Here is a 27,707-nt window from a genome sequence, read left to right on the forward strand (position 1 = left end):
CATATATATCCTATCTTTGTCTTTTTCATTCCTAGATTCATGGTTTCTTTACTAAAATGTATAGTTCTATGCATTAACATTGATCACTTATCTCTTTGTTACTTCAAACTTCATTTCAACTCTAACTTAACCTTTTCCAATATCTTCTTATTTCCACTACTACTTTCCTTTCATTATTTACTCATCATGGTTGGTATAATGACCCCCACTTATTTTACTTCATAGTACTCCACATCTTCATTATTTTCCTCATGTCAGTAATATCACACCTATCCATTGTTCATTATGGAATCAGAACTACATTTGTTTCCATTATTTTATTATTCACTCATTTATCTTTCATTCTACTAACTCATCATCCTTTCCATTTTTTTTTGTAGGCCAGACCAAAGACTATGTGATGGAGTTAAGTTAGGGAATGGATGTTTTAGATGTTTATTCAAATGTTGATGCATTTTAAAATCAATTACTAATTAATTACTATTAACCTGTCCGGTGTGATTAGCACGGATTTTGTCTTCACTGGTAGCCTGGTAACATATTATACTCCCAGGTCTTTCTCTGCCTCTGTGGTGGATAGTGAAGTGTTTCCCATGTGGTATTGGTATGCTGGATTTCCTCTCCCAAGGTGCAAGACTTTACATTTTTCTTCATTGAATTGTAGCAGCCACTTTTTGTTCCATTCCTGTAGTTTGGTGATGGTTTCTTGTAAGAAGTCTGCAGTCAAAGGGTTAAGATATTCCTAATCAACCGTTTACTTGGGTATTATCAACTAAATATTCACTATATTAAGGAAATCACTAATCAGTCAAAGTTGGCTGCTACTAGGGAGAGTATGCATATAAAAAAGGAAGGAATGGCAAACAGTTCAGGTATAGATGGTATATTTATTTTCATAACACGTTGCTATATAAATGACTTCAAATAATAAAAAGTACAGTAATAAATTTCTCCTCCGATAAAAACAATTTTCTTTTCAACCAAATAACATTTCTTTAGACTTAAAAGTATAAAAAGGGGCAAAAATTCTTATAAAAATTTTTCCAAAGAACCTCCGCAGTGGGCAAACAAATGAAGTCAAAAAATTTTCGCATGTAAACATTTGGCCTCACTGGCTCCTCCGTTGAACTTCCTCCTTTGTTATAAGAATTCCGAGCTTTGAACAAAAATAATAAAAAGAAACCTAGATCAGTGCAGATTCTGTACATCTCTTAACTGACCATACAGGCAGAAAATACAATGGCAATAATGATAAAAATGAATAATGAAAGTATGTGATAATAATAATAATAATTTTGAACTTATCCTTATAAAAACAGGCCCAAAATATTTGTACATTCATTATAAACAGCAGTGGGAGGGTGTGTCTCGCCGCCGTGCAGGGAGACGTGTGAACAACTAACGCTAGCTCTGAAAAATGTGAAAAAATAGATCTATGTATATAATTTTTTTCTTTTTTTTTTTATCTCCGCTTCCGGAATAGTAGTATCAAAGTTCCGATTGCACGGCGCTGCTCGCTGAGACACACCGCCAGCATCGTCACCTCACCTCACACGCACACGGTGGAGATGACAATAATAATAATAATAATAATAATAATAATAATAATAATAATGATGATAATATATAGAGCATGACAAAAAAAGCTTAGGTGAAAAAATCTGTAAAAATTACGTACAAATAGCTATCTATATACAACACTACGGTCCATCCTTAATGTGTATGTAATGCCTCTCGATCCCTTTCCTTTCGGGCCTACCAGGTGTATGGGTTTCAAGTGCATCCCCCTGCCCCCCTCATACCCCCCACGTTATTAAAATTATTACTATTACGTATTATTTTCCCGCGCGGCCAAATTGCAACAGACGAAACTCCGGAGAAAAAACGAGGAAGAGAGTAACAATAATAATCCTTCCATTGCATAAAATTTAACTGTATATCCAAATTGTGTCTATAAAGTTTGGTTCAATGTCTGATTTATATTTTTTTCTCTTCGCTTTTCCTTTTGTTTCTGATACACGAAACTTCAGAAGGAAAAAACGATGAAAAGAAAAATATAAGACCTTCCAGTATATGAAATTTAACTACTATATGCAAATTTTGTCATAATATAGTCAAGTTGAATAGAACTGATTAACCTCCTTCCTTTGTGGCCCTTGGAAATAAGTGTTTTGAGAGCCGCAAGCATTTAGAAGTATGGGTCCTGATCTCACCCGTTTTTTTTCAGTAGACCAAATTTAAATATATTCAAACTGCATTGAAATATTGTTAAGTTGAACAGCGGAAGTATAGTATCTTCACTCCTATCTCTTTCATCTGTTACTTCTATTTTTTGACGCACGAAACACCAGAAAAATACAGAAGAAAAGGAAGAAAAAAATATAATACTCCTTCCAGTCCATTCAACATAACTATATGCAAACTGTGCTACAAAGTTAAGATCAACGGCGGAGTTTTTTTTTCACACTTGTTTTTTTCTTCCGAGTTGTGCTGTTGCATATTTGGCAGGTTGAGGGTGGGTGGGAGGGGGGGAGGCCACTGTTTGGGGAGTAGGGGGGAGGGGGTGTGGGGGGCTGGGGGGTACACTGGCCCTTATACTTACAACTCTCACAGTAATTACAAACGAACGTGAACTTAACATAAGTTTTTCCCTCTTTCCTATCACACAAAATCCACTTTCCTTCATGTATCACTAAAGCTTTATAGTAGCCATGTGTAAGCTTTTAATAACACACCAGCAAAGTAGTAAATTTGTAAGCTGTTTCCTTTAGTGTAATAATAATAATAATAATAAAAAAACTAATTCCCTTTTTCTGTAGTATACACATTAAACATTCCTTGCCGTAACATTTCCTTAATACAGACCAAGGCTTACATACACATTTCTAACATTTTGATTTTGCCTGCACGACTGTCTAAGTGGGGCAATGTTTGATACATTTTTCCTTACATCATTTTTTTTCACGCATATTAAGTACAAAAGTGAGCAATGGGCAGGAGGGGGTTGACAAGGCCTCACGACAGCCAGGTTAGGCGTTACAAAATGGTAGTATAGCAAAATCTGTCTTCTCATCTCTCTATATAATGTAATAACTAATTAAATCCATCCTTCAACTACCTAATTACCTTGAGCATTATACTGCATGTGATGTGCTTAAGGGGAAGTTTAGGCACTGCTGTACACACACTACGAATACCTTTAAGTACAAAAACACACACACACACACACTTACGTACATTCGCTCTCTCTTTTGCTTCATCTCTCTCTCTCTCTCTCTCTCTGTTTCTATACACTATATATATGGCAACTAAGCTTCATTTCAGAAAAAAAACACACTTTTTAAATGCGGGAGAATCCAGGGCTTTCTTTGGGGGGTTAGGTGTGTAAGGTTGTTATCAAAAGCGTTATCAAAAGGAAGGAGGTCTGCGGCTGGGCCAGGTTAGGTTAGGCCGCGTCACGTTAAGTTAGGCCGGGCCAGGCTAGACCACCAGACGCTTGGCCCATGAGAACAGCAACGGCCTATAAGTCTCCGCTAAGCACCGAGAAACAGCACTACACACACACACAAACACACACTTAAGAATTTGTTTTAAAGTACGCACACAAACACAAAATTAAAGTACACACACACACACACACGAAAAAAAAAAAAACAAAAAAAAAAAACGCTCACACACACGCACACACAGCCTAAGCCTTCATCCAGCTCTTAGGAAACAGACAGGCCACACAACCTCTATGTCTTTTATGTCTGCCACTAGACAAGGTGAGAATCAGTACGTATTATGTATGTAGTAAAGGATGCCGCTGCCAGCCACACACACACACACACACACACACACACACAAAAAAAATACTACACACACACATGCATGGTGGGATTATACTACTATTATTAGGGTAGAAACATACACATACGCGAGGGTTGACATGCTTTGAATACTGGGTTTGGTTATGTCTTGGTTAGTCCAGGTTATGAAGAGTTGGTTGTGTCAAGGATCTCTCTCTCTCTCTCTCTGTTTCTCTTTCTGTCTATTCTAATAAAAAGGTGTCGGTAACAATTCTTTCGCCTTTTTTTTCTCGTTTACCTCTTTGCACCTGTTCGAGCGTGTTTCTTAGGTTAGCTTTCGTTCTTTCTCTGTTTCTGTCATAATAAAAAGGTGTATCACAATTCTTTCCTCTCATTTAACTCCTTGCACCTATTCGAGCGTGTTTCTTAGGTTAGTTTTCGTTCTTTCTCTGTTTCTGTCATAATAAAAAGGTGTATCACAATTCTTTCCTCTCATTTAACTCCTTGCACCTATTCGAGCGTGTTTCTTAGGTTAGTTTTCGTTCTTTCTCTGTTTCTGTCATGATAAAATGGTGCATCAGTAACAATTCTTTCCCGTCTTCTTTTTCCTCATTTAACTCTTTGCACCTATTCGAGCATATTCCTTAGGTTAGTTTTCGTTCTTTCTCTCTTTCTATCATAACAAAAAGCCATATCAGTAACAATTTTTTCCTCTTGTTTAACTCTTGCACCTATTTGAGCGTATTTCTTAGGTTAGTTTTCATTCTTTCTCTCTTTTTATCATATTAACCTTGTTGGATTATCTGAACCTTGAATTAGTATGGCAAATATAGTGAGTCTTGTTTGGTGGATTATGACAGGACAACGCTCTTTCTCTCTTTCTCCTTCAATGTATGCTTGTTGGATTTTCTGAACCTTGAATTATTACGGCAAATATAGTCTCGCTTGGTGAATTATGACTGGACAAAGCTCATTTTCTATTTCTCTTTTAACACAAGTTCACAAAATCTCTCTACACATGAACACACTAACGGAAGTCTTGGTTAGTTCTGCTTACTGTATGTTACAATGATGCTCTCCCTGTTCCTCTCCCCTCACACTGGCACACACTACACAGCACTCATATTCACAGTACGAGTTTGTTTAATTAGCTTTGTATGCATAAACGTAAAGGAGTCTCTTGTATTGGTTAATGTGAGTTACGATACAGTGCTTTTTTTAACTCTCTCTTCTCTCAAGTCGCTAAACAGCCACTCTGCTTTCACGAGGTGTTGGTTTCGGTAAATTTCTGCACATGGTTACGTCAAATTTGTTAAGTGCCAATTATTTCTGTGAGTTATGATAAAAAGTTTTGCCGACTTCTTTTCCTCAAGCTGAATCACAAATACCTTCATGACACAAGTTTGTTCAGTAACTTCCTACACTCACTAATATATGCTGAGGGACTTTTAAATTTTTGTCAGATATAAAACTAAATTCTCATTCTCCTTGTTGTTACTATTTTCTCTTCTCTTCTTAGTCTGTCAGTCTGTCTATCTGTCAGCTTATCTATCTGTCCACCAACACACACACACACACACACACACGTACACACACAAGCATCATATCCTAGGATCATGGCAAGCGATATAAGATTTAATAATAATAATAATATATATTTATATAATCTATAACTTAATTAAGGAACATACAACTGAGTTCTGTATTAAAAAACACTATTAGCATTACTATTATCATCGTAATATGCACTTATCAAAGGGCAAACACGTTATCATTAGTATTCACATTAGTTTTACATTTTCCTCCGCCACCACCACCACCACCACCTCCACACACCATCACCACACCTTGATATGCGTGTGTGTGGACTTTGGTATCATTATTCCTGCAGTTTGAAGCAGCTGGGTGTGAAAAAACAAATGCATATAAAAAAAAACGTTCCGAAGAGAATCAACTCGCACCAGAGAAAATACAATATGGGTTTCAACTTCAATCGACCAGACATATAATTTCCTATGTACGTCTGGTTCCTCTAACAATGTACGACATATAATTTCCTATGTACGTCTGGTTCCTCTAACAATGTACAAGTCCTTTCTTAGTTCTTATCATCATGAACTCCTTCCTTCCTCTTAGTTGCGGTAAAAAAGAAACACAAACTTAACCAATTATTTCTCATCTCCTTTCACTCTTCTTTCTTTCCTTCTCTCCTCTACGTGAGTTGGCGTTAAAATTTATCAAAACATCAACATATTAGCTTTTCCTCTCTCTCATTCTCTCTGTAATTTTGGTACCTTCTTTTTTTCTCTCTCGCTTTCTTTCTCTTTCTAATTAAAGCAAAGAGCCACCTGACCTGACCTGGGTGACTCAATACTAGGCACTAGGAGTCTCTTTCTCTCTCTCTCTCTTGCTCTCACATACACACACACACACACACAAGAACACGCTGCTTACTCTTCTTCATCTCATTCTTTCCTCCTAACATTCGGATAATTATTATGTACAGGCTTTTAAAATCATCTTTGCCTTACCACTAACTGTACAAGGGTGGGGAGGAGATATGAGGAGAAGGGGAGACGAATCGGGGAGGGGGAAACGGGGAAGAATCAGGTTTTGGCGGGAGAGGGGAACAGGGGGAATGGGTCACGAGTTCACGCCACCTCTCAACTAGACAGCGCTTGCCTCTGTTTTAGCTCCTCCACCTGTTTTCTTAGCTTCTCCTTCTCCCTGATTAGTCTCTGCTCGGCCTGCTGGAGGGTCTTGCAGTGCAGCGCCGCCTTCTTCAGGATCTGTACCTTGGGGGCCTTCTCCAGGATCATGGTGTCCGGGACCAGCTGGCGGAGGTACTCGAAAGCATTCCGCAGGTCCACTCTTCTTTGCCTTTCGAGGGAGTTGTGGACTGACCGCCTCCCCTCATCGTTCTCCCCCTTGTTCCTCCTGCGGTGTTTGGTGGATTTGACAACCTGTAGAAGGGAGAATTAGGTGTTAAATGGAGTGTTTGGGTGTACTTCTTGAGGATACATAAGGTTGTGTGTTAGGTTTCTTGAGGTCGTGGAATAAGATGCCCTTTTCTCTCTTTCTTAACCCGGTAGCAGCGACGGGCCAAATTTGTGCCACGATTTAAACCCCCCAAAATAGATGATACATAATCTGATCACAAATACTTTGATATACATTATGAAATGGTTTGTGTGAGGGGTGATTTTTTCTCATTTTTCTCGCTTAGAGGGAACATTAAGAAACATGAACCCCGCTGCCGGGTTAAATGAACCAAACCTAACCTCACCTAATGACCTGAGGAAGGGAGAGTTAGGGGGCTAACTGGAGGATTTGGGTGAACGTATTGATTCACTGAAGAATATTATAAGGTTGTGTGTTCGGTTTCTTGAGGTCATGGAATAATGGATGCCTTTTCACTTTTTTAGTTGATTTTGTGACCTGAGGAAGGGAGAAATAGAGGTTGAATGGAGGGCTTGCAAGATTTTTTTTTTTTTTTTTTTTTTTTTTTTGGTTGAGGATGTAAGGGGAATAGTTTGAGATGGAATGCACTTTCTCTCCCTCTTCCATTTCCCTTTGTTTTTTCCTCTTTTCCTTATTCTTTTCCTCAATGATATGAGAAATAGGGGTTGAATGGAAGGATTGCAAGATCTTTTTATGGGTTGAGTGACAGAGGAAGAGTTTGTGATGGAATGCACTTTTTCTCTTCCATTTTCCCTTATTTTACTCTTAATAATTTTTCCTCAGTGATATGAGAAATAGGGGTTGAATGGAAGGATTGCAAGATCTTTTTATGGGTTGAGTGTCAGAGAAAGTTTGTGATGGAATGCATTTTGTTCCATCATCCTCTTTTTTTTTCTTTCCATAATTATTTTTCTTTAATGATATGAGAAATAGGGGTTGAATGGAAGGATTGCAAGATCTTTTTTTTGGGTTGAGGATGTCTGAGGAAGAGTTTGAGATGGAATGCACTTTTTCTCCCTCTTCAATTTTCTCTTTTTTTATTCTTTTCCTTAATGATATGAGTTGAATGGAAGGATTGCAAGATCTTTTTTAGGGGTTGAGGATGTTAGAGTAATAGTTTGAGATGGAACGCTCTCTCTCTCTCTCTCTCTCTCTCTCTCTCATTTCCCCTTTTTTTCCCTAACGATTTGTGAGAGGAAGTTCCATTCATAAATCAGATTAACATTTATAAGGCCACCAATGCATGATAACCTTTTCCATCACTAAAATCGTGGCTAATAAGAATATACCACTAACGAAAGCGAAATCAGCATCTCTTATCTCATAACAAGAAATTTAACAAAGATAAGATTCGTAATAAACAACTAACAAAACAGCCTCATCGATAAGAATCAATATTTAAACTAACGAAGATTCATTGTAATTTAAGACCCTCATTTGACTCCTGTTCCTCGACTCATAATATTGCGGGAAAAGGAAAGTGACATAAAAGATGAATATGAAAAAGAGGAAAGCAAGAACGGCAATGATAATAAAAAAGAAAAATAGGGGAGTATATAACATCACAAATACGATAACGAAAGAAAATTAGAACGAAGTGAAACGGTTAAAATGTGAGCATACGCAGTTTCGACATTTTAATACAGAAAGGAAGAACAGCAATACTAATATAACCGAATAATAAAGAAATAAATATAATCACAAATACAATAAGAAAAGTAAAGTAGAAGGACAAGAAAAGTGAATTAGGCGAACCGAAGCTAACTTAACATCACAGTAAAGAAAGAAAAAACAAAAATACCGTATCAAAAAGAGCAAAGAAGTAAAATACAATCACAAATACAAGAATAAAAGTAGAGTGTAACAAAGGGAAAAGTGAATTTTGGGGAACCGAACCGAACCGAACCCGTCTTAGAACGTTTTCGAAGAGCCGAGAAGGAAGCAGCGTGCCAGATTGTCGTACCGTCTCATGTGTTTGCCGATTTCCGACCCAAAAACTGTCTCTTCCACCCCGATAACGAGATTTATTTGTATTTATCGTTGAAATGGTTAATTATTGGTGTTTTTAGCAATAGTTATGGGTCAGAAACCGATAAATACGAGGCTTTGAGTACGATAATCTGGCAACGGTAAGGAAGGAAGGAAGGAAGGTTGACTGAGGGAGTGGGCGCGCGAGTGACCGTCATACAAATCCTTCATTATCTCCATCATCACCTTCATCATCATCACATCCTCATACTGGCGACGAAGAGGAAGAGTCGGGGAACATGAGGAAGGTGAGTGATGGTGAGGATGAGTTATAGTGAGTTAAAGACGAGTAAGAATTTAGGTATCATTTTCGTGGGCTGTTTATGGGACCACGTGGTTAGGTCATATGATAGTGATTTGTGTGATAGTGAAGAAAAGTATGTATTGTGACGTCTAATGATGATAGTGATGGGAATGGGGGTGATAATGATGAAGATAGTGACGTAATAAGGTAATTTTGGGGTCCACGTGAAATTTGATAGATTTGTGATTGTGAAGAAAAGTATGTATTGTGACGTCTAATGATGATAGTGATGGGAATGGGGGTGATAATGATGAAGATAGTGAAGTAATAAGGTAATTTGGGGACCACGTGGTTAAGCAATATTACGGTGATTTGTGATATAGTGAAAGCAAATGATGTATAGTGACTGGTGATGGTGATTGTGATAGGAATAGTGGTGATAATGACGGAGATAGTGAATATCATAGGGGAATGGTACCACGTGGTCTGATGGTGACATTCTAGAGACGAAAATATAATGTAACAATGAAGAAAATAACGTATAGTGATCTGTATTAAAGATAGTGAAAGGAATTGTGGTGATAATGAATGGTGTAATGGGGGAATGGAACCACGCGTTTGATAGTGACGAAAATATGGTGAAAAACGCAATGTAATAAAATGAAAATGATGTATAGTGACATTTAATGGTGATAGTGAACGATAGTGAAATGGTAGTGCTTTCAGGCCCACGTTGTTATGATAATGTTAAGAAGATTTGTGATTTAGTGAAAGATATATAGTGACCCCTTAAGATGATAGTGAGAGAAATAGTGACGATAATAGTGATTTTGGGGACCACGTGGTTAGCTAAAACTACGTTGAACTGTGATAGTGAAAATGATTTGTTTCTGTATTTGTAAGAGAAGATAAAAAAGGCTACTACTATAATTCCTACTACTACTACTACTACTACTGTACTCACCTCAGAATGGTAGTCTCGCATTCTCTTCGTATAGGCCGCTGGTTTCCCTTGCGTCTTGATCTTCACTGACACCAACCTCGCCGCTGAACCTGTCCCATTCACGTCACCCTCGGCCGTGGTGGTGGTGGTGGTGGTACTATCCCCCCCCACACCACCACTACTACTTCTACTACTCGTGGTGTTGAGGCTGTTATTCGTCCTGTTTTGTCTATTCCGAACTGCTTCTTGGATAGCGAGTTGGAGCTGTCTTTTCACGTCCTTACTGGTGGTCGGGGTGGTGGTGGTGGGCGTTGGAGGTGGGAGGTGCAAGCGCGCGGTGGCGGTGGTGGTGGTGGTGGTGGTGAGGTTGGTGGTGTCGTTGGGTTCAGAGCAGGATACGACGTCCACTTCATCTTCTGTTGGTGATGAGAAAGTGGAGATGATTTTTGGTGTTGGTGATGGTGGTGATGTTTGTATGTATGTATGTCCACTTAAATTTATGTTGGTGATGAAAAAGTGGTGGTGGTGGTGATGATGTATGTATAATGTATGTATGTATATGTATGTGTCTTTAAATGCGCCTTCCAACAATTATAACATTCCTTATTTAATTTCTTAACATCTATTTCTCGTTAAAATCTTCAGCGATTAATCTGCAAAAAACTTTCTCATTAACATTAAATAAGATAGCAAGACATACATACCGTAGTCTAATGCATGTTAATATACTTTCTCTTTACTTATTCAGAGAGAGAGAGAGAGAGAGAGAGAGCGTGTTTATACGAAGGGGAAAGTTAAAAAGTGAAAAATATAGGGACGGGGAAGGGTGAAGATGATGAAGGGAGAATAGGGTGAGGGAAAGGGTGAAGGGGGAGAAACTAATACTGGGAAAGGGTGATGGAGTGGAAGAGGTTGACTTGACTGACTGACTGACTGGACTGGACTGAAAAATATAATTGAACAGCTGACTGACTGCTTTACTCATTGACTGACTGACTGGACTGGACTGAAAAATATAATTGAACAGCTGACTGACTGCTTTACTCATTGACTGACTGACTGGAAAATTATCTGAATAACTAACTGATTAACTCTGACTCACTGGGAAATGTTTAAAGAGCTGACTTCTTGACTGATTACTGAAAATATTTGCACAGCTGACTGACTGATTGACTGACAGAAAGAATAATATATAAACTGACTGAGTAACTGAACTACTGACATTGACTTACTGATTGACTGACAAAGAATAATACATAAACTGACTGACTAACAACTGACTGATTGATTAACTGACTTACAACTTACTGAATGAAGAAGTAACAGACTAGCTTATTGACTGACTGACTGACTTACTTACTAACGAAATAAATAAATAATAAGACTAACTGATTTACCAACTTACTGAAGGAATGAAGAGTAGAAAAAAGAATTAGAACACTTTTAGGTATGATTCAACCCTAAACATTCCACGCATTCCCGTCTGACTTATAGTTCCTCCTCCTCCTCCTCCTCCTCTCCCCCCCCCCTTCCTCCTCCTCCTCTTCCTTCGGGCATTCCCAGTCGTGTGTCACAGCCTTGGGTATGTCTTCCTCTTCCTTCTTCCTTCCCCTCTTCCTCCTCCTCCTTCTCTTCCTTCCCATTTTCCTCCTCCTCCTCCTCGTTTAATATCGTAAAAAAAGTATATATAAACTGTGATGTTGAGAGAGAGAGAGAGAGAGAGAGAGAGAGAGAGAGAGAGAGAGAGAGAGATTAGGAGGGAAGAAAGTAGAAAGGGAGAGAATGTGCGAGAATAATCAGAGAGAGAGAGAGAGAGAGAGAGAGAGAGAGAGTTGGCACCAGGCTCAGGGTTGGCGACAGTGGCTGGCATTGCTGAGACCAGACAGACACGGTGCCAAAGACCTTACGAGAGAGAGGAGAGAGGGAGAGAGAGAGAGAAAAAAAAAAAAGAGGGTAGGGTGGAGCAGACAGGAAGGAGAGTTAGATTTCTATGTTGTGGAGAAACTTAAAACGACGTGAGGTGCCAACGCAGAGAGAGAGAGAGAGAGAGAGAGAGAGAGAGAGATGAGACCCCTTGTAGCAGCAGTAAAAGTAGTAGTATTTAATTGTTTACTTTCTTCCTCCTCCTCCTCTTTCTCTCCCCCTTAAGTATACTGCTATATTAAGACCTCTCCAACCCTCTACCTCCTCCTCTCCTCTCCCTTGTTTTGGCTTCAGTTCCCCTTTTAATGCGTCGTTTTCTTTGTTCAAAATTTAAGTGCACTGAACTGGTCTCTTTTATACCTTTTTCTTCCTCTTTCTCACTCCGTTTAGTTTTTTTTCTTTTTTCTATATTATTGTTGTTGCTGGAATTCTTGTCTTTGTTTAAATGTAAGGGTTTCTCTCTCTCTCTCTCTCTCTCTCTCTCTCTCTCTCTCTCTCTCTCTCCTTTCACTTTCGTTTTCTTTTAGTTTGCTTTCTATATTTAAATGTAACGTTCTCTCTCTCTCTCTCTCTCTCTCTCTCTCTCTCTCTCGTTTTGCTCTTCCATTTTTAATCTTCAGTTGTTTCTTTATTTATTCAGTTTACTAATTTTCTTACGTTTTCCTAATTAAAATCTTTCTCTCCCCTTCCTTTCTTTGCAATCTTTGTTGTCCTAAATATATTTCTTCATTAAACACAAAATAAACCTGGTTGCTTCTTTCTTCCTCTTTTTATAATTTCAGGTTTCTAATTTATTCTTCTTTATACCCTCATTATTTTTCTTCTACTACGTGTTTTCTTTTTCTTTCTTCTTTTCTATTTATTTCTCTTCTTATTACGCATCTACTTCTTTCTTTATTTTTCTCCTCTCTTTATTTTACGTCTTTATTATTACGCCTTTTTTTCTTTTTCTCTTCTATTCTACTTCTTTCTCTACTTTATTTCTTTTTCTTTTCTTTCTCCTTTTTATTGATTTCTCCTCTTACTACGCATACTTTCCTTTCTTTTTCTCTTCTATTCAACCTCTACCTTTTCTTTCTCTATCTTATTTCTCTTCTTTATTTATTTCTCCTCTTCTTTTCTTTCCCTTCTTTATTTATTTTCACCTCTAACAACTTCTACGCATATTCCCTTCTAAGCACTTTTCATGTTTGTGTGTATGTTCGTTCGATGTTCGTTTTTTTTATTCTGGCATGATAGGAAATTACGCAGTTATCTCGAGCTCCGGAAGGGTGACACACTCTCTTCTCGGGGGTTATCTTTCTCTCGTGGCAGATAAACGCAAATTAATACGCATTCTCTCTCTCTCTCTCTCTCTCTCTCTCTCTCTCTCTCTCTCTCTCATGGATCAACGTCAACTACTGTTCCTTCCTTCCTTCCTCCTCGTTCTCTTCCTCCTTCTTCTCCTCCTCATCATTATCACCCATCGCGACATTCCTCCTCCTCCTCTCTCTCACTCCTTCCTTGATAAAAATAGTGTTGTAAAATAAAAGTCTAGCAAGGTCCTCTCTCTCTCTCTCTCTCTCTCTCTCGTGTGTGCGCGCGTGTGTTTGTTCCCAAGAAAGTATAGTATTCATAATCAGAGAGAGAGAGAGAGAGAGAGAGAGAGAGAGAGAGAGAGAGAGGTCAGTAAACGCAAGAAACATCAGAATCATTGTGACTTTCATTATGAAGATAACGGTGGAGGAGGAGGAGGAGGAGGAAGAGGGGGGCGGTGTCTCTTTCTCTACCTCCATACACCTCCTCCTCCTCCTCTTGGCCCGTGCTGAAGATAAGGAGGAGGAGGTGGGCGTTTGGGTGTAATCTTCATGTGTGTGTGTGTGTGTGTGTGTGTGTGTGTGTGTGTGTGTGCCATTCTCATACTTCCTTTGTTTTACTATTATTATCATTACCATCATTATCAAGTGTACTATATATAACCCGTACATTTAGCGAAAGTAAGAACAAGAGAAGTAAATGAAAAAAAAAAAATCGAAAATAGGTAAACAAGAAAAAAAGTAACATCCCAATCAATACAAAGCAAGATAAAGAAACAACAGGATACGTAGATGAACAAGAAAAACAAGAAGGGGCGTTGACCTCTCTCTGATAAGGGGAGAAAAAGAGGGCAGAGGGGAGGATACGGGTAAGTGATATGGGCATGGCAGAGATATGGGTAAGTGGTGGGTGGGTGGCAGGGGAGAACAGAGAAGTGGGTGCTGTGGCAGGGTGTTTGAGAAGGGGAAAGGGGAGGAAGGGGAGAGTACAGATGTGAAGGGGAGGGAGAAGGGAAGGGGAGGAAGGGGAGGGAGAGGGGAAGAAGAGAAGTAAAGAAGAAAAGGGTAGAAGGGGAGTACAGATGTGAAGGGGTGTGAGAGGGGAAGAAGAGGGGCAAAGAAGGAAAGGGGAGGAAGGGGAATAACGAACTGCAGGAGGAAGAAGAGGGAGAAGGAAAGAAGGGGAGAGTGAAGTGATGGGGAAGAAAGGGGAGGGAGGGAAGGGGAGAGTAAAGTGAAGGGAAGGAAGAAGGGAGGAAGAGGTAAAGGGGAAGAAAGGAAGGGAGATAAGGGGAGAGTAAAGTGAAGGGAAGGAAGAAGGGAGGAAGAGGTAAAGGGGAAGAAGGGAAGGGGAGAGTAAAGTGAAGGGAAGGAAGAAGGGAGGAAGAGGTAAAGGGGAAGAAAGGAAGGGAGATAAGGGGAGAGTAAAGTGAAGGGAAGGAAGAAGGGAGGAAGGGAAGGGAAAATAAAGAAGAGAAGGGAGAAGGGAGGAAGCGGAGGAAGGGAAGAAGGGGGCGTGTATTATCTTATCAGAAGACACAAGTGAGGTCAGATAACGCACATTGGCGTATAACAAAGCCTCTGTGTGTGTGTGTGTGTGTGTGTGTGTGTGTGTCCTTCACGTTACCTCCCTCCTCTCTTATCTTTTTCTTTGACCCCTTCTTTTGTCTCCTCCTCCTCCTCCTCCTTTTTTTTCTTACTCATCCTTGTAATCGTTATCTCTCCTCCCCCTTGTAATTTTTTTTCTTTTTTCTCTCCATACTTCATTTTTTTTCTTTAACCTTTACTCTCTCTCTCTCTCTCTCTCTCTCTCTCTCTCTCTCATTTTACCTCCATTCCTTCCTTCTACTTGTCTATTTTCTTTCTTTTTTATTACTTTCTCCTTTTTTAACCTTTTCTTCCATACACTGTAGCTACTTCACTCCCTCTTCCTCCTCCTCTTCTTTTTCTTCCTCTTCCTCCATACCTCCTTTCTTTTACCTGTCCACTTTCCCTTTTCATCAACTACCTTCTCCTTCACCTTTCCCTCCATGAACACCAGCTATTTCACCCTCCCTCTTCCTCCTCTCTCTCTCCCCCCTCCTCCTCCTCCTCTATCAAGGTTAATTAGTCTGTACAGGTGTGGAGGTAATGATTATGGAGGTGAGTCAAGGTGGGTCACTAAGGGAGAGTTGGTGATGCAGTGATTTTTGTTTATTTTTATTTTATTACTCGGTTTATAGTTTGTGGGAATTATTATTATTATCATTATTATTATTATTTTGTTGATTTCTTTTATATTTTGTTTTGTTGTTCTTTTCCTTCATGTTTTTTTTCTTTTAATATCTTCATGTTTATCAATAGTTACATTTTTCTTTTACTAACTTTTTTTTTTAATTTTGTTTCTGTTTTCTTCTATATTTTAACTTTTTTTAAAATTTAACTGTGTGTGTGTGTGTGTGTGTGTGTGTGTGAGAGAGAGAGAGAGAGAGAGAGAGAGAGAGAGAGAGAGAGAGAGAGAGAGAGAGAGAGAGAGAGAATGATGGGCAGGTAATGGTTACAGGTGTGTGGGGGTGAAGGTTTAATGGTAATAGGCAGAGGTAAGAGGAAGGGAAGGGGGAGGGGGAAGGGGAGGAGAAAGGAGTGAAGGGGGAAAGGAAAGGAGTGAAGGGAAGGAGTGTGAAGCAGGAAGGAGGAAGAGGAAATAGACAAATGAATGGATGGGAAGAAAGAGAGAAAAGAAGGGAAGAAAAGGAGGAAGAGAAAGAGAATAAGATGGAAAGAAAGGGAGAAAGAAGAGGAAATGGATAAGAAAATGGATGGGAAGAATGCAGTGAGGAGGAAAGATAAAAGGGAAAAAAAGAGAATGGGAATAAGATGATGATGGGAGGAATGCACTGAGACGGAGAGAGAGGAGAGGGGAGGAAGGATGCAGATAAGAAGGGAGGGGAAGGAAAGGGAACAAAAGGAAGGGGAAAGAGAGGTGACGAGAACAAGAAAAAGAATTATAAAAGAAGTAAACAAACGAAAGGGGAAGGAGAGAAGTGAAAAGAAGAGGGGAAGGGAAGGAAGAGAAGGAAGAGGGGAAGGGAAGGTAGAGAAGGAAGAGAAAAGAAGGAAGAATATCAAGATGAAAAGTGAAAAGTGAAAGAGCTTGCATCTCTCTCTCTCTCTCTCTCCTGACCCCTCCCCTTTAAAAGCTCTCAAATAATAAAGTTCTGGCGGCGTTACTCTTTACAGGAGAGAGAGAGAGAGAGAGAGAGAGAGAGAGAGAGAGAATGTAGGCTGCCTCTCTCTCTCTCGCTCTAAAATGTATGAAAAGTGATTGAATGCACAAACGAATGAACGATTCACTGTGTGAGAGAGAGATGATGTCTCTCTCTCTCTCTCTAAAATGTATGAAAAGTGATTGAATGCACAAACGAACGAACGATTCAATGTTTGAGAGAGAGAGAGAGAGAGAGAGAGAGAGAGAGAGAGAGAGAGAGAGAGAGAGAGAGAGATTTGGAAAGCACTCGTCATAAAAGATTCCAAGCTGCTTTAGACAATACGAAGAGGAGGAGGAGGAGGAGGTAAGAGATGAGAAAATGCGGGGACAGGTACGAATGAGGGAGGGTCTTTGCTGAGGAGGAGGAGGAGAAAAAGAAGAGGAAGATGAAGCAAGGAGGAAAGTTGAAGGAGGAAAGTAAGCTGAAGGAGGAGGAGGAGGAGGAGGGAGGACGAGGAGGAAGGTCGGAGGAAGAAGAGGAGGGGAATGAAATGAAGGGTCAGAATGTAGCATGACCAAAATAGAAATGGAAGAAGAGGAGGAGGAGGAAGAGGAAGAAAAAAGAAGACAATTATGGAGAGAATGTAAAGAAAAAAAAAATAATAAATGAAATAAAGTAAAAGAAAGTAAAAAAGAATTGAAAGAAGAGAAAAAATGCGAATAAAAAGCGACATACCAAGAAAAAGGAAAAATAATAATAATAGGGAAGAAATTCAATTAACGAGAGAGAGAGAGAGAGAGAGAGAGAGAGAGAGAGAGAGAGAGAGAGAGAGAGAGAAGGAAAGGAACAGATAGCAAGTAAGAGGAAGGGAAGGAAAATAAAAAGGGAAAGCAAAGAGAGAGAGAAAGAGAGAGAGAGAGAGAGAGAGAGAGAGAGGGGGGCATAGGTTTCTTCTCTCCATCTCTATAGGAAACATTTTTTTTCTCTCCCCTCCATCTAATTTTTTCCTCCGCAACGAACCAGGTGTATGGGAGGAAAGGAGGGAGGGAGAACAGGGAGGAGGAAGAAGAGGGAGGGAGAGGGGAGGATAAATGAAGGTGGGAGGAGAGGAGAGGAGGAGAAGGAAGGCAGGAGAGAATGGGAGGGGAAATGAAGGGAGGAGAGGAATAGGGGAGGGGTGGGGAGGAGGTGAGAGAATGCGAGGAGGAGGAGGAACGAAGGGAGGATTGGGAGAGGAGGGAAAAGGGGGGGAGGAGGAGAGATGGGTACACATTGTTCAAGTAGACAGCTTTTTGCTCCAGATTCTTTTTTTTTCCTCCATCTCTCTCTGGTCCCATTTCCTCCCTCCCTTCCTCATCTTCCTTTTAATCCTCGTCTCGTCTCACGGAAAAGAGGAAGAGGAAGAAGAGGAAGAGAAGAATATAGTGAAAACGCTTGAAAATATTAATAAAGCAGGAATAGTGATTTTGTTGGAAGTGAATAAGATGAACAAGAGAGAGAGAGAGAGAGAGAGAGAGAGAGAGAGAGAGAGTCATACATTGTCCACCAACCCTAGCCAGCAATTTAGTCTGCCCTAAAAACAACAACTTCCCATTACTATTATTCTCTGTTTTAGCTTTCCAATCAACGCAATATATTTTTCATCTACGTTAAAATAAAAACGAAATGAGCGAGATACGTTACACTATACTGTTTATATAGCAAAAAAGTATTAAAAAGTCTGTTACAGAAAAGTTGTGATATTAATTTGTGGTCTTATTTGAATGCTCTCTCTCTCTCTCTCTCTCTCTCTCTCTCTCTCTCTTATCTACGCATTCCACTTCCTTCTTTTTTCCTTCCTTCCTTCCTTCTTGTATTCTCTTCTTTTGTTCTTTCCTTCATTCTCTTCCTTTATTCACTTCCATTTGTGCTTTCCTTTCTTCCTTCTTTCTTAGCCTCTCTCCTTCCTTGCATTTTTTTCCTTCTCTTACAGTCTAGTCTAGTTCTTTTCCTACTTCCCCTTTCCTATAATCTCCCTCTATTAACTCTCCTTTTCTCCTCCCTTCCTACCTCACTTTATCTCCCTTCTCTCCTCCTTTCTCACCTCACTTTTTCCCTCTACCTCACTTCCTATTCCCTCCCTTATCTCTCGCTTTCCATCTCTCCCTTCCCACCTCCCTTTCTCACGCCTTCCCTCCCTTTTTCTTCCATGTCTCCCCCTCCCATGCTCCCACCCACCCATTCTCTCCCTTCCCTGCCCCTCCCACCCACCTCCTTTCTCTCCCTTCCCTGTCCCTCCCACCCACCCACCTTTCTCCCTTCCTTCTGCTCCCTTGAAAGCGATGATTACTCCGTGAAATTAAAGTACGCTTAACCTTAAACCTTTCACCTCCCTTGTTATATAATACACGAGGGGAAACTATGAAGGGAATCCGGGCAAAAAAGAAAGAAAGAAGGAAGGAGTAAAAGAGAGCGATCAAGGAGGGAAGGAAGGATATAGAAAACGAGGAATGTCAGTATTGAGAAAACAAGAGAATGAAGGACTTACATGCGAAGGGAAACTATGAAGAAAAAGTGGGCAAAAAATGAGGGAAAGATGGAAGGAAACAGTGAGAGCAAGAGAGCAGGAAAGTGAAGGGGAGAACAAGGAGGACAGATAGGAGGGAGGAAAGGGTATGGAAGAGAAATGGAAAAAATGGAGAGCGAGAAAGGAGGCAGAGGTTAATAAAAACGAGGAATAATGTAAATAATATAAATAAGAAAGGGAGAAAACAGTAAGAGGGAGCGAGAGAAAGAGGGAAGTAGGAAACACAGAGAGAGAGAGAGAGAGAGAGAGAGAGAGAGAGAGAGAGAGAGAGAGAGAGGCAAATAATCAATATAGGTAAGGGTGGCGGCCGCGTGTGGTAACAGTGGGGCGGGGCAGATGCTTGGGGGGCGAGGACCAATCACAGGCCTTCCTTGCCACCCCAGGAGCCAATCAGCGACTAGCGCGGGAAAAGCCTTAGGAGGAGGGAGGGAGGGTAGAAGTAGATAGGAAGGAAATGAGAAGTAAGGTATGGAAGAGAAGAAAAATGAGAGGAAAGAGAAGGGAATGAGAGAGAGAGAGAGAGAGAGAGAGAGAGAGAGAGAGAGAGAGAGAGAGAGAGAGAGAATATTAAAGCGTCACAATTTGGATCGATTATAAATGATATTGCAACGCAGAGAGAGAGAGAGAGAGAGAGAGAGAGAGAGAGAGAGAGAGAGAGAGAGAGAGAGAGAGAGAACGCACATGTCACTGAACTTTAAATGCGTATTACTGATCGATCGATAGAAAAAAGGAGAAAAGAAAGACGCAGAAATAGTAGTAGTAGTAGTAGTAGTTGGAGGAGGAGGAGAGATGTAAGAAAATATGAGGAGCATAAAGAGAAAGAAATACAAGAACAAGTAAAAGAGGAGAGAGAATTAAGCAAAGATGAACAAGAATTAGATAAGACAAAACAATAAGTATAGGCGAAAGGAAGATAATAGTCATTCCTACCCTCTACAGATGAAAGAGAATGTTAAGAAGAGGAGGAAAGGCGAGAGAACAAAAGGAAGGAGGAAAGGGAAGGATAAAGTTTTTGCAAGTGGGAGAGAAATGGACGAAGAGGAAGTGGTAGAAAGAGGAAGGAGAGAAGGAATTAACCAAACAAAATAAGTAAGGAAAACAAGAGGAAAGGAAGGAACAATATAGAGGAAGAAGTGAAAAGACAAAGAAAGGAGGAAAATCTTCTTAGAAGCGGGAGAAAGTGAAGGTGAGGAGGAGGAGGAAGTGGGTGAGAGAACAAAAGAAGGAGGAGGAGGAAAAGGAAGGAGGATATGTTTTCTTATAAGTTTTCCTGGAATGCGGCATTGAGTGAAGCGATGCCCAAGGACTTTACTGATTGGATCTAAAGTTAGCAGAGATTTACAAGCTATATTTGGTTTGTTTTATTTCGTTATGTTTTATTGTATGTCCAAGTTTAGCTATTTATTGATTTCATGTCCAAGTTTAGCTACGGTACTTATATATTTTTTTGTGTAGATCAATGTCGGTGGGTTCTTTTTTTTCTATTCAGTATTATATTTTTCTTTAGCTTTGTTTATTTATATTTAATCATCCATACATTTAAATATTTATGTCGATCAATTTTGCTTCTACTTTATAATTTTTTTCTTCAGTAGTTTTTTCTTATTTTCTAGTTTTATATATTCCTTTTTAAGCATCAATGCATTTCTAATATCAATCAATGGACAGACCAATTTTCAGCTTTTTCATAAGTATTACCCGTAGTATTATCAACGATCTCTGCATTTCTTGACCATTATCAATATACACTTCATTATTATTAATCTTACTCTTATTATTCCAACAACTAGGCTACTATTTTTTATCATACGCAAGTGATATATTACAACACACAAACACGTTCTTCTTACCTTCCCTCCACTTTTCATTAATATTTCAGTTAATATTTCAGACGTCAATAAAGCATTTAGCGTAAGGGGAGCTATTGACGTACCAAGAACCGCCACTAATTTATCGCACTGTTTTTACGTTTAACATTCCTTTTATTTATTCATTTATTATTTTTTAACGTATTCGGCCGACTTCATCTTCTACCTTCAATGTTAGGTTTCGATTTACATGAACCTTGATGGGTGTATGCTAATATGTACGTGTGTGTGTGTGTGTGTGTGTCAATTAAGAGAGTACGTCTGTGTGTGTAAGCTTCCTCATACATACAGTTTCCTGTGTGTGTGTGTGAACTTCCTTATATATATTCTTTTCCGCGTGTGTGTGTGTGTGTGTGTGTGTGTTGGCTAGCTTCCACCAGTATTAATTTCCCGGTAAAATACGTCTTACTATTATACACTTATTCACCTGGCCACAGAGAGAGAGAGAGAGAGAGAGAGAGAGAGAGGAAATACTTTGCAATTCCTATCCGTTACAACTAATACTATATCCCAACACCTTTCTCCTAATTCATTAATATTGCATGAGTTCGGGGAAAAGTGCAGAGAGAGAGAGAGAGAGAGAGTATGATAGAGGAAAGGGAGAGAAATGAAGGAGAAAGAGGAAGGAGAGAAGGAATTAAACAAACAAAATAAGTAGGGAAAACAAGAGGAAAAGAAGGAACAGTATAGAGGAAGAAGTGAAGAAGGGAAAAGTCAATAAGGAAAAGAATGAAATAGGAAAAGATTAAGAAAAGGAGAAGGGGATAGCGAAAGAGGAAGTGAAGAAAAATAAATAAGAAAAAGATGAAGTAGCAAAAGATATGGAAAAGAAGAGGATCGAGAGGGAGGAAGAAGTAAAGCAAAATAAGAACATAAGACGATGTAAAAGTAGGAAAAGGAGGGGGGGAGGGGTCGCGCTGCCATGGGGGTCTGGCTACACTGCGCCAAGGTTCAAAAGTTCTTCCCGCGCTCAACAGATGGCGCGGGAATCGAAGGCTGGGGGCGCGGGTTGCAGGATGAGCTCGGGAGGCGGTTTGGAGACGGCTCACCTCAAGACAGGAAATTCATACTAAATTATTCGTTATTTTCCTACTTCTACATCATACCAATCTTTTTCCTTCTGTGGTTCCTTGACTTCCTTTGTTTCCTCACCTCTTCCTCCTTGTCCTTCAGATGCATCCTATTCCTTATCCTTCTACTTTTTTTTTTTACTTCTACAATTCCATCTTTTTTTCCCCTCATTTACTTCCATCTTCTTCCCTTCTTCATTCGTCTCCAACCTCTTCCATCTTTTTTTCCTCCTCTTTTTCTTCTATTGTTAGTTTTAGTTCCTTCTTTCCACCCTTCTTCATTTCTCTCTTTCCTTTCTCCCTTCATCATATTTTACTTCTTTCCCTCTTCCTCCTCCTCGTCCTTCCTTTCCCATATCAAGTTGCATCATAGTTCTAGGAAGAGGAAAGGAGTAAGAGGAAGAAGAGGAGGAAAAACTGTGGTAAAGTTACAGAGATAGACAGACATAAAGACCGATAGTTGATATGACACTAACTTACCTTATAGAATAGTTATAATAGTGCTTGGTGACGAAGAAACGATGAACCATAAGAATAAAAGCAACAGTAATGATAATATGCAAACTACTACTACTACTCTTCCTTATCCCACTACTACTACTATTACTAACCGGTATCCGAAGGGGTGATGGTCCCTGTGGTATGGTGGTGGTGCAACTCGGGTACCCTTCCACAGTAGTTATGTTCACTGCTGACGGACGGGGAGGCGAGCTGGTGGTGGTGGAGGTGATGACCCTTCGCCGTGGTGGTAGTGTGATGACTGCTGGTGTGTGGGGGGGGCCAGGAGGGGTCATCAGCATCGCAGTCACTATCCGTGCATGAGGGGGTATCCGGGAGGTTGTCATCCGTATCTGAGTCATCTGAGAGGTCATCCGCGGTCATCACATCTCTGTAGGCCGCCTCGGAGCTCTCAGAATCCTGTCTCTCCTTCTTGATCTCCACCATGGGCGTGAGGTTGCCGCTGGGGGGGCTGGTGGCGGTGGTGGTGACGGTGGTGTTGGTGCTGGCGGTGCTGGCTGTAGTCCCACCACCACCCCACATTATGTCACGTTTGATGGGTGCTTCGAGGAGGGGGGTGATCATGCCTGCCCCCCACCACTCCGCTCCCCACGCCCCATCCATACGAGGGGGGGAGGGGGTGCCTGAGGTCTCCATCCCCTCCAGATCAGAGAGAATTTCACTGATGGCTGAGGGAGGCGATGCAGAAGGTGACTCTAGGATCTCGGGGATACTCGCAACCAGGTCATCCAGGTCGTGTTCCGTTGGGGGGGAGTGTGGGGGTGTGGGGAGGGCGCCAGTGGGGGAGAGACCCATGTACCCCCCTCCACCACCCCCTCCCCCGCCCCCCATGTCGAGGAAGGCGGCGAAGGACTGGTCGCAGCTATTTGGGGAAGGGTTGGGGAGGACCAGCGTGCGGTCGCTCTCGAGGTCGAACTTATTCCACAGGTCGTCTGGGTGGTGAAGGGTGGGCGACAGCCAGACCTCGGGCAGGTCAGGGCAGGCTGTGAGGAGTGCCATGGTGCGGGGCTGGGGTGAGGATGCTGCGGGGAGAGAAGATGAATGGTTAGCTGATCTGTTGGTAGTGATGATGCTGAAGTTGGGATGCTGTGGAGATGAAGATAGAGTTAGGTGATGTGTAATGATAGTGATGATGAAACGAGAATACTGTGGGAGATAGGGATGGATAAATGATGTTGTGGTGATGATGCTGAGGGGGGAATGAGATAGGGATAGATGGTTAGCTGATGTGGTCTTGGTAATGATGCTGAATGCTGTGGAGAGAGTGATGGTTAGCTGATGTTGGGGAAAGATGGGATAAAGTGGATAGACGAAGATGGTGAGTCAGACCTAGTTGATATGAGGTAATGAAGATGATGTTTGGATGCTGTAAATAGATAGAAGTATGGTGGTGAAAATGATGTTGAAATGGGATGCTGGGAAGAGAAAGATGAGTTAGTTCGTTTATGGAGATGATGATGATGGAGTGGAGAGTTGTGTTGGGATGCTGTAGAAGGATATAAAGATGGGTGGCTAGTTGGGTAGAGTATGATGATAGAGATGATTTGTAGTGAAGGGAGAAAGATGAATGAGGAGTTAGCTGTGGTGGTGATAAGTGATGCTGTGATGTTTGGAGATAAATGGATGGGTTCAGATGTTGTTGTGGAAGTGGTAGTGATGCTCTATGTAAGGGAGATAAAGGAAAGGAGGGGTAATCTAGTGGTTATTGGGGTAGGTTGTGGTGGTTAAGGGGGAGGGGTACCGTATATATATTCGAGTTATTTGGGTTTTTTTTCCTCTCATTCACAGGATATGACAGAATGTGATCTCACTTTTACATGAGAGAGAGAGAGAGAGAGAGAGAGAGAGAGAGAGAGAGAGAGAGAGAGAGCGGGGAAGATATCGTCTTATCACCTTTTCGTGCATCCTTCATTAATCTCTCTCTCTCTCTCTCTCTCTCTCTCTCTCTAACACAAATACAAACACGTGCCAGAACGGACACGCGGACTTAATGTGAGAGAGAGAGAGAGAGAGAGAGAGAGAGAGAGAGAGAGAGAGAGAGAGAGAGAGAGAGAACGTCACTTTATTTTTTTACATGATTTCTTTTTACACCGTTAACACCTCCTCCTCTTCTTCCTCTTCCTCCTTCGTAGTGTCGTGAGGGACAGTAAAACACTACCACTTAACTTCCCTTGTCTTGTGCTTATGGACAAGGAGGAGGAGGAGGAGGAGGTGGTGGAAGAGGAAAGTCCACTCATGTAAGGTGCCAACTGAACCACGTGAGAGGAGGAAGAGGAAGAGGGGTAGGAGGAAGAATAAGAGAAAGGGAGGCGGATAAGATGGAGAGAATGTGAGTGGGAGGGAAAGTAAGTAAGAGAGGGAGACAGAGAGAGGTCATTGGCCAAGATTGTCATTGCACAGCTGAGAGAAAAAAAAGAGGGTAAGGTTCTCTCTCTCTCTCTCTCTCTCTCTCGTGTGATGTCTGCCTTATAATAAATTCAACATCAATTAGAATATAAATGAGACGGTGATAATATTAATAACAACACTATCATCATCATCATCACTACCACCACCACTACGCAGTTGGTGATGACCGTACTAGATAGAAGCTGCTGAAGCAATAATATTATCGCATCACGATAACTAGTGATATCATTCTCTGTCGCTACTTATCGAGCATACCAATGAATGGGATGATGTATGACAAACACACACACACACCTGTCCATCTATCGTAAGAGAAGATAAAAGAGGAAAAAATCTGGTGTAACATCTCGCTCAGAAAGGTATAATAAGATAAGACAATTTCAAGATAGACTGATAGATGGATACAAATAGATAGACTATAGACTGATAGATGGATACAAATATATAAACGATTTCAAGATAGACAGATAGATAGGAACAAGACATTCCTGAATAAGTTAATAAATATAAAAAATAAGGAAAGAATGACAGGTTTTAAGGCATCTGTATAGTTTCAAAAGCGTAATACATGCACAAAAACAAACTATAAGACTTTTACAATATATCATCATCATCATTAGTCAAGTCAGTTACGTCCGTTATAAAATTATCAAACGCTTCGATAAGATAAATAAATGAAAAGAACAATGAAACCAAGTAAATAAAAGAAACTTGTGGGAAAATAACTTGAATTAACATAGGGCATCAGAGAGAGAGAGAGAGAGAGAGAGAGAGAGAGAGAGAGAGAGAGAGAGATGGGAGGGTAATCGATCATACCATTCTTTTTTTTTTCTGAATCGAAGGTCACTGATTCATTGATTTTATTGATGATTAGAACAAGTGAACTATTGTATGTAGGACCCAGAGGAAGGAAAATAGTAGTAAAAGTTTAAAGTTAATGACAATATTCTACACTACAATTGCTATCTACATATATGGTCAACAATCTCTCTCTCTCTCTCGGTTGCAATATTAATGAACGCAATCTAATTAATATTCCTTGCATGCTTTTTTTCTTTTCCTACTACACTACTGAGCCTTATAAGGAAGTTTGAGTACATGTTCAGTAGCAGTAACAGTAGTAGTAGTAGTAGTGGTGGTGGTGGTGGTAGAAGTAGTTGTAGTAGACGTCACAGTTTCGTCACATGAATGAATGAATCGTGACTTGACAATGAAGGATAGGGTTTAACCTCGAGAGAGAGAGAGAGAGAGAGAGAGAGAGAGAGAGAGAGAGATTATTGTCTAGTGTATATAAAAGATAACCATGAGAAGAAACAATAGCAAGTAGAAGTAGTAGCATTTGTAGTAATAGCAGTAGTAGTAGTAGTAGTAGTGAAGGAAAGGAAAGGGGCGTGGTTAGCCAAAGTTACCACTGCTACTACTACAACTACTACAAATACCGTTACTACTACTATTTTTACTATTATGCTAGATGTAACAGTTATATATAGACCGTTACTCCACATCAACAATAATAAAAATGGAAAAAAAGTTATTCTATAAAACGGACTCATAATTTTTTTAGTAATGAAAAAATAATTAGTCCAAGAAATCATTAGGAAAGGGACAAAGGTGGAAAAGGGGAAAATAAGGAAGAGGGGGAAAAATACCATCAGGAGGAAAATAATGAGTGAGAAGAGTAGAAAAGGAAGGAAGACAAGAAGGAAAATAAAGTACAGAATATTAGTGAAAGATATTGAGGTTATGTAAGATTTTGTATAATTCATTTACTTCATTCATTCAACTCGTAACTTAAAATGTGTTGCCTTGAGGTTGTTCACTGTTATATACACACACACATACACACACACATGGGCTGAAAAAAATATCTTAAGTCCTGCCTAATTTCCTTGGTGGTAGGGATGATGGTGGTAGTGGTGATGGTGGTAGTAGTAGTAGTTGTAGTTCACTTATAATAAAAAAAAACACTTGTAGGCCAAAAATTCAAACCTAAAAACTCGAATCTTTTCAGCTGTCAAAAATTCCTCAAGAACACGTATAATACAAGTAAATTTTCGTTTTTTTCTACACACCTTCGTCGCGGAAGATCAGAGTTCAACAGACAAACGTTCCGACACGAGCACAAAAACGTTTATGTAAATCCAAAAAAACGTTCGCTGGGCAATGAAGAGGCGGGAGTCACGGGAGAGGAGCGGCGTGCGTGCGTGCGGCCGCCACGGTATCCACGCCTTAACTGAACACTCACTCTGCGGCGGTCACTTGAAGAATAAGGGACTGCACCACGTTGCCCCTTAAACCCCGCCCCCTTCGTGACGTCACAGTCTAAGCCCCGCCTTTATTGTTACGTTACAGCTTAAGCCCCGCCTACGCTACTACCTCACCGCGTAAACTCCGCCTTTTTTGTAACGTCACAGCTTAAGCCCCGCCTTCAATCCCCGATCTCTATGCAACGTCACAGCCTAAAGCCCGCCTTTTTCATGACGTCACTGATTAAGCTCCTCCTACTTATGACGTCACAGCCCTGAACTAAAGCTGAGTTGCCTGTAAAACTTAAACGAACGCTAATAAATGCACTTCTACCTCATTTTCTTACTTGCTACTTACTTAAAACAGCATTAACTACCTTTATAAGTATCTAAAGTAAGGGTGTAAGGGGTGAACTAGGGTTAAAAGAGGGAATAAGTGTTTAGGCGGGAAAGGGAACTAGTTTTTGATGCGCAATGTGTGTGTCTGTTTTGGCGGTGCTGCGGCTTTTACTACTACGATATGTGTGTGTGTGTACTCTTCCTTTGCGTATATGTGTGTGTGTGTGTGTGTGTGTGCGTGTGTGTAAACTAGTAAAACTCACCCACCCACACTTCCTCTCTCCTCTTCCTCCTCTTCCTCTTCCTCCTCCTCGTCT

The 27,707-nt window shown here is 40.5% G+C and overlaps 1 protein-coding gene and 1 long non-coding RNA gene across 2 annotated transcripts; one reads left to right on the forward strand and one right to left on the reverse strand.

The window, feature by feature from the left end:
• Positions 1-406: 406 nt before the first annotated feature.
• LOC127000607 (uncharacterized) lies at positions 407-4,576 on the forward strand. Its single transcript, XR_007754335.1, has 2 exons — positions 407-4,120; positions 4,222-4,576. It is a non-coding gene; the product is annotated as an uncharacterized LOC127000607 (long non-coding RNA).
• On the reverse strand, positions 4,135-27,054 carry LOC127000606 (N-myc protein-like). The gene is made up of 4 exons (XM_050864534.1): positions 26,878-27,054; positions 22,489-23,418; positions 9,989-10,383; positions 4,135-6,754 (listed from the first exon to the last, which is right to left on the reverse strand). The coding sequence occupies exons 2-4, from the start codon at positions 23,393-23,395 to the stop codon at positions 6,455-6,457; spliced, it is 1,602 nt and encodes a 533-aa protein (XP_050720491.1). The 5' UTR covers positions 23,396-23,418; positions 26,878-27,054; the 3' UTR covers positions 4,135-6,454.
• Between the last annotated feature and the right edge of the window lie 653 nt (positions 27,055-27,707).

This window comes from Eriocheir sinensis, chromosome 19 (genome assembly GCF_024679095.1).
Source record: "Eriocheir sinensis breed Jianghai 21 chromosome 19, ASM2467909v1, whole genome shotgun sequence".
In the NCBI taxonomy this organism is placed as follows: domain Eukaryota; kingdom Metazoa; phylum Arthropoda; class Malacostraca; order Decapoda; family Varunidae; genus Eriocheir; species Eriocheir sinensis.

Bases quoted from the DNA above. Each gene is read 5' to 3' on its own strand.
- LOC127000606 (XM_050864534.1), bottom strand. From the start codon at position 23,395: ATGGCACTCCTCACAGCCTGCCCTGACCTGCCCGAGGTCTGGCTGTCG. The intron at 10,384-22,488 runs GTTAGTAATAGT...CATCACCAACAG, and splicing joins CATCACCCCTTCGGATACCG to AAGATGAAGTGGACGTCGTA. The intron at 6,755-9,988 runs GTGAGTACAGTA...TCCCTTCTACAG, and splicing joins TGCGAGACTACCATTCTGAG to GTTGTCAAATCCACCAAACA.